The 11,554-nt window shown below is 40.3% G+C and overlaps 1 protein-coding gene across 5 annotated transcripts in view; it reads right to left on the reverse strand.

The window, feature by feature from the left end:
- The window catches only part of LOC126194777 (STE20-related kinase adapter protein alpha), a 98,947-nt gene extending 87,632 nt beyond the window's left edge, over positions 1 to 11,315 (reverse strand). For 3 of the 5 annotated variants that reach the window (XM_049933073.1, XM_049933074.1, XM_049933070.1), the window contains exons 1-3: positions 11,043 to 11,313; positions 10,730 to 10,931; positions 10,373 to 10,605 (exon numbers count right to left, since the gene is read on the reverse strand). In XM_049933073.1, the coding sequence (XP_049789030.1) occupies positions 10,373 to 10,605; positions 10,730 to 10,909 (413 nt within the window). In that variant the 5' untranslated portion in view covers positions 10,910 to 10,931; positions 11,043 to 11,313. Of the gene's footprint in view, positions 1 to 10,372; positions 10,606 to 10,729; positions 10,932 to 11,025 lie in introns of all 5 variants that reach the window. The other 2 variants (XM_049933072.1, XM_049933071.1) reach the window with 2 other exon arrangements.
- Between the last annotated feature and the right edge of the window lie 239 nt (positions 11,316 to 11,554).

Consider the following 11,554-nt stretch of genomic DNA (forward strand, 5'->3'; position numbering starts at 1 on the left):
CTGGCATAAATGTTTATACCAGGAAGGTGCTTGATGTTGAAGTATTGTCAATACATTGCTATGGATGTACAAAAGTGGGTACCAATAATGAAAAGAAACAACTGCATGAACACACCTGTTAGAAAACATATAAGGGATCCCATGGAGGAATGGAAAGTGCCTCAGCTGTGAAGATCTTTCAGCACTCTCAAGAACAATGTGGGGTTCGCTACACTAAATTCATTGGTGACTATGATACCAGCTTATTCAAATCAATAATTGACAGCAGGCCCTATGATGACCTAACACTGCAAAAGTTAGAATGTGTGTGTCATGTTCAGAAATGAATGGAAACCTAACTGCATAAAATCAGGCAGAACTTTTCTAACAAAAAGCTTGAAGATAGCAAGATTTTTAGAGGACATTTGACTGACAAAACAATCAAACAGCTAAGTGACTACTATGGCCAAGCCATTAGAAAGAATACAATCTACCCTGAAGGAACGACAAATGTGGTATGGGCAACATTTTTCCACAAGATGTCAAGTGATGAGAAGCCACTGCACAAAAGGCATTATAGTGACTGATATAAGTACTGCAAATATGAGGCAGCAGGACCTGGTTATACCCATAGAAACACCATCCTTGAAGCTGTTGGAGCAGTAATAAAGCCAATATACAAAGAACTAGCACATTCAAATCTTCTGAAGATATGCTTCACAAGAAGAACTCAAAATGTAAATGAGTCTTTCAACGATGTTGTATGCACAAGCGTGCCCAAAAACATATTAGTGGGTTTGAAATCACTGAAGGAGGTCAATGATGCTGTGATGGAAATGCAGGCAGAATAAAGATTCTGAAGCAACTTGGAATTAAGTCTACCCATAAGCAATCCTACAGGATCTGGATAGACAGTGAGTCTCCAAGGCAGAAATTATGGTCAAAAATACAACAGAAACAGCAAAATCCCTCAGACAGAGAAAGTGACTGTATCTTGTCGAGCCCCAAGAAGAAAATGATTACAAAGCTGGAGAATTTTAGGCTGACTCGTCATTCAATACTGAATTTTCCTTTAGCTCAACTTTCCAGTGCAATTTCTGAAAAACTATTTTTTAGCAAATGTCTCCCGTTAGCTTTTGGAAACCACTTAAGCTCTTATTGACAGCAGCATTACTTTTGTGTGGATCTATAATGGTTGAATAGTGCTAATAGCACAATCATAAAAAATATTTTTAAAAATTACATAAATTTTTAAAATCTTCATTTAAAAATTCATATCTTGATTCCTGGCACAGTTACTTAGCTGATAGTATATCAGTGAGTATATAAGATGTAACTATTTCCTGGCAAAGGTTTTTTATTACCATGGATAGTTCCTGAGAAAACAGGATATAAGTATGTTAAATTTAGTATTATCAGAATAGGGCATTGACACACCCCTTAATAATTGTCCAATTGAGCATAAGTTTTGTACAGAAAATTTGTTGTTATCAAATGTAACAGAATAATGGGGTGGGAGCAGGAAAATACTATCTTTCAGAAAATTATCCTCAGCCGAGGGCCACCCCAGTGCCCATTAACCCATACCTTTGATTCCTGCAAGTCATTTTGATTTTCTTGTAATTGTATATTTTGCATATCTGTAAGAGGGAGGGTTAAACCATTTGCTGTGAACTAATAGTAAGGGTGTTGCATTATTTTTTACTCTATCTGGTATGGATGCACTTGCACCCTTTATCAGTGTACTAGTTTCATCAGTAAACATCACAGTTTAAGTGTTCTCTAAGCTACTGGGTAAATCTAATCAGGCCCATCCATCTACCACAATATATAGCATGGAGATGATTCTAGTTTATAACTGCTGCTGAAGGCAGTGGAGCCCAGTCATGTTAGAACCACATCCTGAAGTTGTCCAGTAGTGGTACGTATTTCAGCACCTGTGGGAATTCATTTTTCAAAAATGGCAGTTAGTGTGCTTCGTCAAATGAGCACCAGAGAAATTGCAAATAATGAGATGATCCGCCAATATTCCACACCGTACATTCACACACCTTCTCTGAACACTTTAGGGACTGGCCATTTAGAAGAATATCTGGCCTAGAAAACCAGCCATTTATGGTGTTTTTAAAGTATTACTGGCACATATGTAACTGATGTATCTTCAAGAGTAATCAAGGGTTGCACAAATTACCCCAAGCGAAATTCCCTGATATGTCCAGTATTTCCAGATAAGTTTTAGCTTTTTTCCCCTGACAATTTTGAGATCCCAAGGATAAGACAAAAAAAAAATGTAAGGACTTCCATATTTCTAAATGTAAGAACAAAAATCGTAAGTACTAACATTAACATCTTTTGTAATGAACCATTTTTAGATGGAGAAAGCAAGCCAAATTGTGTATCATCTTTAGTAATGAGTTGTTAAGCAAGCCAAATGGTGTATATATTTCATTAATACCACTGATATTACTTTATTTCAATAAAATGAAACAATTTATGACAAAAAATACATGCTTCCTTGGAGTCAAAAAACACATTTAAAATATTTTCACTGATTTCAGAAATAACCTCAGAAAAAATAGGCCTCTTGAAAGAAGTGTGTAAGGCAGGGAAGAGCTGTGTAAACCAACACAGTAGGTGACAGCCAATAAAATGTTGGTTTTTACAGGTATCGTGTGACTTTTGTTTCAAGAAATAAATGAGTAATAGCATATAAACTGCCAAATTTTCTTCTTATCGTCCACACTTTCTAATATATAACGTACTTTCGAAGTGTCAAGAATGTACTAGAATAAATAAATGTCTATAAAATGCTGCACTGTACAGTGTACTTGCGGTGAGACAGTCACAGTTCATGAAATCCATCGCCCATGGCGTCTGGCTTGGCGATAAGCACCACAGTCCTGGGTTCATGCATAAACCATGGAAATCCACTGCATTATGCCACACACAAACAGACAAAGCCTGCGGGCAGATCGGTGAGACTAGAACTGATGGGCTTCAGATTGGCAGACCTCATCCATTAAAGGATACCCACAAAAATGGCCAGAGTTTTGGCCCGTCCTGGAACTCCACTTGCATGGCCAGCTATTCACATGTCACCGTGTTGATGAAATGAGACCACGATGATCAATCCATGCAACAGATTAATTTGCACGAATCCTCTGAGAATCAATACTAATGAGGATAGGTAGCAAGTCAACATAAAGATGATCAGGCACAATAACAAATACATTCTCACAACAACATTTTTGGTCGAAGCCTTTGTCAGAAAATGAGAGAGAGTGCGCGCGCACACGCGCGCCCACACGCCCACACACACACACACACACACACACACACACACACACACACATGACCTCCGGCTCTGGCCACTTCGTCACCAGTCTCTGAGAATCAGACCCAAACAAACCGCTTCTCTCCCTGGCATCTGCTAGGCTGGCGGCAAGAAGTGGTGGCAGCACTGACTGCAATCTGAGTGGAGTGGTAGGAAGGGGAGAAGCAGTAAGAAGGAGGGAGTAGGGAAGTGGGGCATGTACTCAGCTGCACCCAGCCAGCGACGATGCATGGCATCTCGGTAAACAAACAGTGTTTTTTTCCCCCCGGCATGTTTGAAATTCCCAGAATTCCAGAACTTGTGGCAACCCTGGTAATAATACATACTGAAAAAAGCTCAAGCTTCAAGATTTATTTTTCGTATTTGCTTAAGTTCTTTCATAGATAAATTTTTAAATAATGATGACAGAAAATATAATTAGCCTTCCATTGAAAAAGTGTGAGGTGAGGTGAGATATTGAAAAATTTCCTCCTTTCCAGCTTCGAAATTTTCTTGCGCACTCAACAAACATGTCATATGCTATGTGATCAAAAGTATCCAGACACCTGGCTGAAAATGACTTGTAAGTTTGTGGCACCCTCATCAGTAATACTGGAATTCATTATGGTGTTGGCCCACCCTTAGCCTTGATTACAGCTTCCACTGTCGCAGGCATACGTCCAGTCAGGTGCTGGAATGTTTCTTGGGGAATGGCAGCCCATTCTTCACAGAGTGCTGCACTAAGGAGAGGTATTGATATTGGTCGGTGAGGCCTGGCACGAAGTCGGCATTCCAAAACATCCCAAAGATGTTCTATAGGATTCAGGTCAGGGCTCTGTGCAGGCCAGTCCATTACAGGGATATTATTTTCATGTAACCACTCCGCCACACAAAACAACAAAGGGTGCAAAAAGTCCCCTCCATGAAAAACACGACCACACCATAACACCACCGCCTCCGAATTATACTGTTGGCACTACACACACTGGCAGATGATGTTCACTGGGCATTCGCCATACCGACACCCTGCCATCGGATCGCCACATTGTGTACCACGATTCGTCACTCCACACAACATTTTTCCACTGTTCAATCGTCCAATGTTTACACTCCTTACACCAAGCGAGACATTGTTTGTCACTTACCAGCTCGAAGTATGGCTTATGAGCAGCCGCACGGCCATGAAATCCAAGTTCTCGCCTCCCATCTAACTGTCGTAATACTTGCAATGGATCCTGATGCAGTTTGGAATTCCTGTGATAGCCTGGATAGATGTCTCCCTATTACACATTACAACCCTCTTCAACTGTTGGTGGACTCTGCCAGACGATTAACGACGTCAGCCTGTACACTTTAGTGTTGTACGTATCCCTTCACGTTTCCACTTCACTACCACATCGGAAACTGTGGACCTAGGGATATTTAGGAGTGCAGAAATCTCGCGTGCAGACGTATGACATAAGTGACACCCAATCACCTGACCACATTCAAAGTCCGTGACTTCCGCGGAGTGCCTCATTCTGCTCTCTCACGATGTCTAATGACTACTGAGGGCACTGATAAGGAGTACCTGGCAGTAGGTGGCAGCACTATGCACCCAATATGGAAAACACATGTTTTTGGGGGTGTCAAGATACTTTAGTGTAATTACAGCAGAATCACAGCAAACTGTGAAACCTAATGAGAACACAAACGAAATCACATCAATGTGATCACTATATTGGCTCAGTCCCTTGTGACAGGCTTAAACGTTTGCTAATGCTGCTTTTGAAATTGACAACAGAAAGCAGCACCTATTAAGGGATAGGTAGCAAGACGTCCATACACTGTTCTCATATGCAGTGGGTCCAATTTTCTAACAATAAATGGGTAGCATGTCAAGAAAATTGCTGTCCGACCTGTGATCGGGCGTGATCTTTTTAACACAAAGTTCTCGCCCAAGCTATGCTTGGCCTTTGTCCACAAAGTGTTAAGAGCTCTCTGACATATGGCATACAATAGGGCAAGTGACACCAACACTGCACGTTGTGGTGATTAATGGCTTCACTGTTGAAGACAATGAAGTTGATTCTAAAACAAAAATATATGCTAATGCACTGTCAATGTTAAAAAAAAAAAAAAAAATAAATAAAATAAAAAAAAATCCATTAACGTATCACCTGTACATTAAAAACATGGCCATGGACATTCATGTGTAACTGCATGTTGTACAGTGATAGTGATGTACATACAGTATATGCTTAACAGATGCCTAGGGCCCATGTGTAAGTGTTTTGTTGAATGATAGCTAACAAAGCCTCTTGATCATGAACAAACACCATTGGATGATCTGTAGCTAGCTGGGTCCTCAGTGAACCTAAAACACACGGGCTTCATTCCATTTGTCGGTGGCTATTTATCCAGACAGCCTGCGACACAACCAGGTACCACAGTAACAGCATTTTGTTTTGCTTCCCAACAGAGCAATAACACATTCATGCACTAGTTAGCAAATGCACTGCGAGAGAATGATAAATGATGTGCTGCAATTCTGCAGTTGCAGGCTATTTTTGTTCTGTTGGGACATGCTAACAATGAGCATATGGTTTAGGCTAGATGTCACTATCCACTGTCAACAACTGCTGCATTCAAACCAACTGAGCTAAGCCAGACCTGGCAACAAATGTGTTGTTTCCAGCATACACACTACTTGCGCCTGGTCTGTGCATCACACACTATTTAACTTATTGGTGAACCATATCTCTTTTATAGGTTTCCAAGGTTGAAATAACATTTCTGCAAATGGATTCTGCCCTTTAGACAATAACCAAAACATTTAATTACGTTATTCTCAACTGCAATTAAATACCAATGTTTGTCTGAATTGCACTGAAAAACTTGCTAGTGATCTACAGGAGTAGGTGGAGTACTTTTCCTAAGCAGAACAAACGTTTAAGCATGTAACAGTCAATGGGACTATAGTTTTAAGCAACGAAAGTGGCAAGAAAAGAGTTATTGTTTTTAGCATCAAAGCTAAAACCATTATACACGGGCAGTCACACAGCGACCACCACGTATTTTTGACATCCATATGCAATAACCACTCAGATGGCAGCACTAGCAATTAGAAGGGGGGGGGGGGGGGGGGTAAGAACAGTGCAGATGTTGTCATAATGCAAAAATGGAGCAATTTACCTTATGTCCAAAAGGGCATGATCACTGGCTTTCGTGCAGAGGGTGAAAGCACTTCCGAAATGGCTAAGTTTGTAAACTTTTCGCCATGATTTAAGTACACCATGCGTGGCAAAACAATGCTACCAAAACCAGCACCAAGGCAGCTGTGGTGCACCGTGGGCCATAGATGATGGCAGTGAACTATAGCTGTGGAGATGTTGAGCAACTGACCACCCAGATAAACCAAGAGGCTATCAACAGTGTGTCCTCAACGACTGTTCAGCGAGCATTGCTGTGTATGGGCCTCTTTGGCAGGTGGCTGTTTCATGCACCCATGCTGACTGCTGTTCAATGGTGACAAAGGTTGGAATTTCATACCAGTACTGCAACTGGATGCCCGAGTGACTTTTTAGATGCATCACATTTTATGCTCCAGCAGGCAGATGACTGTTGGTGTGTATGGCATGAAACATATGAAAGCAAATAGTCAAGACCGGAGAAGGGAGCATCATGACCTGGGGAATGTTTTCGTGGCACTCCCTCAGTGTCATAATATGGAGAATGTTTTCGTACCATTCCCTGGTTGATCTCGTCATTCTGAAAGGAACAGCAGATCAACACAAGTACGCATGTATCCCTGGGGACTACATTCAACCATACATGCAATTTGTTTTTCCTCTGCACGATGGCATCCGTTTGCAGATCAATGCAATGTTTCATACTGCTCACAGTGTATGTGCATGGTTTGAACCAGGATGAGTTTACCATGCACCCCTAGCTACGAAACTCCCCAGATTTAAACCCAATTGAGAATTGTGGGATCATCTTGATCAGACTGCTCGCACCATGGATCGTCAAATGCAGCTGGCAACGGCACTGGAGTCGGCAAGGCTCCACGTCCCTGTCGGTAACTCCAGAACCTTACTGACACAGTTATTGCACATTTCATAGCAGTCCAGGCTGCAAATGATGGTTATTCAGGCTTCTGACTGTCATCAAATTAATGTGACTGGACAGTGTATATTCTTTGAAAATTATCTGTTTTGTTGTTACACTGCCACTGATTTAATATTTTTTACTATTTTTTTTCAATGAACATTGTAGCGACAGCATTATCTGTAGCATGGTTCAAGGTCTACATTAGGTTCGAATGAGACAGTTTGACTGTGTGCTTGCAAAGCCTGTAATGATGTGAGAAGAAATTACAGCCAGATAAGAATTCACACAAGAGATTCAGAAAACAGTTGGTTATCAGAGGTTACATTTATCTCTCATTATTCTGCATTGTAATTTGAGCTTTATAACATGAGCCACACACTCATACAAATGGTGATTGTCCTTTATATTTCTGCAATTACAACCACTTCCACTATAATGCACATTCCGTGGAAACATTTATAAAAGGATTCGACAATTGCTTCAAATCTTTGCTGCCTTCTCATTGGGCACTTAACAAGCTGCTGATATGTCTCTGTGTTCCGCAGTTTTCACGCCGCAGCAGTTCAAATAAAGTTCGAGCTTTCAATGGCTATCCCCACCATTATCGTTAGGATTAAAACCATTGACTGCTGGGAATGGCACGGTTTCCTGCTTACATAGCCACGACGAGGCATCTGGCATCAATCAGAGAGGGCCAAAATGACGTGTGCCGAAGATGAGTTGGACAGCTCATTGCAGCTTCAGTCTGCTGTGGGTCAGGGAGGTGTCAGGTGGCATAAGGAGCTGGCACCTCGTTTGAGACTGCCACTCCTGCCTTCCTAAAATTGTCATGCATCCATTGTTGCTCCCTTTCGACAGTCAAAGCCCACCCCCCATGCCATAGTAAGTGTGTACTGCTGATCTCTGTTCAAATTGTTGCTGTTCATTCTAATCTCAGCCACTGCTTTTATAACAGAATCCCAGTATATTGACACAAGCTAGAACTCTTGTGTTTTCAAACTGTACTTCGTGTCCACTTTCCAGGCAATGCTTTCCTGCCATACTGTGAGGCAGCAAGTTGAGACGGCTGTTGCAGAGACACGGACTGAGACCAGTGTTCTGGCCCACCCCTAAGCAACAAGATATGCTGAGCTCTGTCGAAGACAACATAACTCTTTGTGTGCCTGGTCTGTGTGCTGTAGCTTGTGAATGTGGCAGGATCTATAAAGGTCAGACAATTCGCACACTTGCAGAGCACTGTACCAAGCACAAGCAACATTAAACAAAGGGAGCAAGACAAGACGGCCATAAGTGAGCACTGCCTAGTAAACTAACATAAAATACAGTTCGAAAACACAAGAGTCTTGGCTCATATGTCAACATACTGGGATTCTGTTATAAAATAGCCAGCTGAGGTTAGAATGACCAGCAACAATTTTAACAGAGACCAGAGGTACACACTCAGAAGGGCATGGAGGTGGGCTTTGCATGTTGAAAGAAAGAAACAACAAATGCATGATGGTTGTAGGGAGGCAGAAGTGGCAGTTTCAAACATGGCGTCAGTCCCTCACACCACTTGGATCTCTCTCTGTCCTGCAGCAGGCTAGAGCTGCTATGAACTGCCCAACTTACCTTCCACCCAAGTGTCATTTTGACCCCTCTAATTGGTGCCAGAGGCCACAATCATGGCTATATAATTGCTATATAATTGCTATATAATTGCACCAGCTCCAGCAGTCAGTAGTTTTACTCCTAACGGCAATAGTGGAGATAGCCATCGAAAGCTCCAGAATTTTGTTTGAATTGATGTGCCTTGAAAACCAAGACGATTTTACTCAAGCAACAGCACTACTTCAGACACTCACTGAAATGCCTTGTACGATGGTAGAATAACAGGTTATATACCCAAGTCACACTTAGTCACTTGAAAATAACAAAATGTATCATTTACACTTCTAAATTATGAAAATATGCAATTGCAAAGATATCTCAAAAACATACAGATTTCTACTCACAGATTAACAACAGATGAAACTGTTTTGGAGGTGGCCTAGAAACTAGTAAACTCAGGTTTCCTCAAACTAAGCATGTGTCCTGCTAAGCAAATACACAGTTGTCCAGTATATGACATCATGTAAGTCTAGGCCAATTTGAATTATAATTTGAGGAAAGAATCAAGAATTGTGATAAGCTTTACAAAATCACACTTCAGTAATTGGAGCTGAAGTTTTGTGGAAAATATGTTGTGTATAAAATTTTCATAAAAGTGATATATGCATTCTAACAGTCATATTCTAGAAAAGCGTTACAATATTAAAGGAATTGCCTTACAGGGAGAATACAGTGTAATCAATTGCTAAGAATCTTGTGTCTTGCAAAATATGTTGTAATGGGACATATGAATACTTAAGAGAAATGTTGGTGAATAAAGGACATGGAGCGACTGTACATAATAACAAAGTATATATAACACAGCACTGCATTCTCATGTGTCATGCTGCACAATTTACCTCCAATAAAGTTGTGTAGGAACAAACCTTAGACCTAGACGCTGTGCAATATGCTTGAAGTATATTTGCCCAGATATAATCTTTACTGCTTTCATTTTTAACATCTGGGTAATTACCTTCTTACTGTTTTATGATAAGCTACATTCCTCTATGCACAGTATAACTTTCCATTTTATTAATATACAGCTAAATTTATCAAATAAGTTACAAAATGTGTATAATAAAGTTTGATAGCCACACCATTATCATTATCTTCAGAGGAATCTGGCAGGTAGTACAAATATGCATTCCATTACAACTATTTGTTTCTTACCACCATTATTACCAGAACAAACTGCAAAGGAATGTTAAAAGTTTGGAGTAGGCCCTTTTGCCACTAACATAAGACCATAATGGAGTAAGATGTTTACCTCCCACGGACACATGAATGAGGAACAATATGCGCTAACACATTTTGCATAAGACTTTTCTTATCATTAGACTTAATAACAAATCTCACCTGTGAATAAATCCTTTCTTGTGAATGTATTCGAGACCAAGAAGAACATCTCTGAGGATTAAAGCAATTGCAAGTTCCGGTAAACCACCAACAAAATGATTCTGTATTAAATCTTGGCATGAACCAAAGGCCATCAATGGTGATACCATTAACAGTTCAGTGCCCGACACAAACGCTAGGTGATAATACAGCACGTTAGGATGTGAAAGCTGTCGTGAAACGCAGAGTTCAGTCTGCAAATGGAAATTTGTATTTCTCAACAGCTCTATTATGTTTGTCAACAGATTAAGAGTTCTACTTCAAACTTATGCTTAAAGCACAACGTTTGACACAAATTATGCTTTGCTAAATACTCACCTGCAAAAGCTCTAATTCTTCTGCAAAGCCATTTGTATCATAATTGTCTAAATTGATTCTTTTCACAGCAACCACAGTGCTAAGAGGTAAATACCTCATTAGCTCTACTGTTCCACCTTTATTGCAACATTGTCCTATTATGCAGCAGGACTGAAAATTTGTACGTACAGGCTGGAACATTGTTCACCAACGTATGTGCTGGCTAGAAACAGAACAAAAAAGGCGTATTACTACAGCAAATAGCTTGCTTGAACACAAGAGTCAATTATAAATATTAATTGGTATGTATAATTTACTGTTGGCATAAACTCACAGTACATCACAAACAGCTGTGTTTTTCTAATACCATATTAAAATGCTTAAAGCTTGTTAATGATTTCAAATTCTGTCACACACTACGATATATTTTGTAAAAGTTTTAAGCGGTCTCTCACAATTGAATATTCCGAACTAACTAAAACACTGGATACACCTTGTGCAAAACAAAACTGGTAGAAGCAGATCATCATCTTGCAAAACTTTTTCTATATAATTCCATTCATGTTCCACCCTCTTTTTCTCTTTGCCTCCCTCCGCATCCTTCACGATGCAACAACGCCTAAGAATATCTTTCATATCGAAAGATATTTTGTGGCCCAAACACATGAAACGATCTGTCTGCGCAGACATCCGCACAAAGTTCACTGCGCGCAATAAATCGCTGCAAATGTTGGGTTTCCACACGATACAAGTTTCATTCTACTGCTCGTCTGCGAAATTCAGCGGCAAGCGACTAGGATGTATCAACCTCAATGCTTATATAATTTATTCAGAAATTTGTAATGG

Source organism: Schistocerca nitens, chromosome 7, assembly GCF_023898315.1.
Source record: "Schistocerca nitens isolate TAMUIC-IGC-003100 chromosome 7, iqSchNite1.1, whole genome shotgun sequence".
In the NCBI taxonomy this organism is placed as follows: Eukaryota; Metazoa; Arthropoda; class Insecta; order Orthoptera; family Acrididae; genus Schistocerca; species Schistocerca nitens.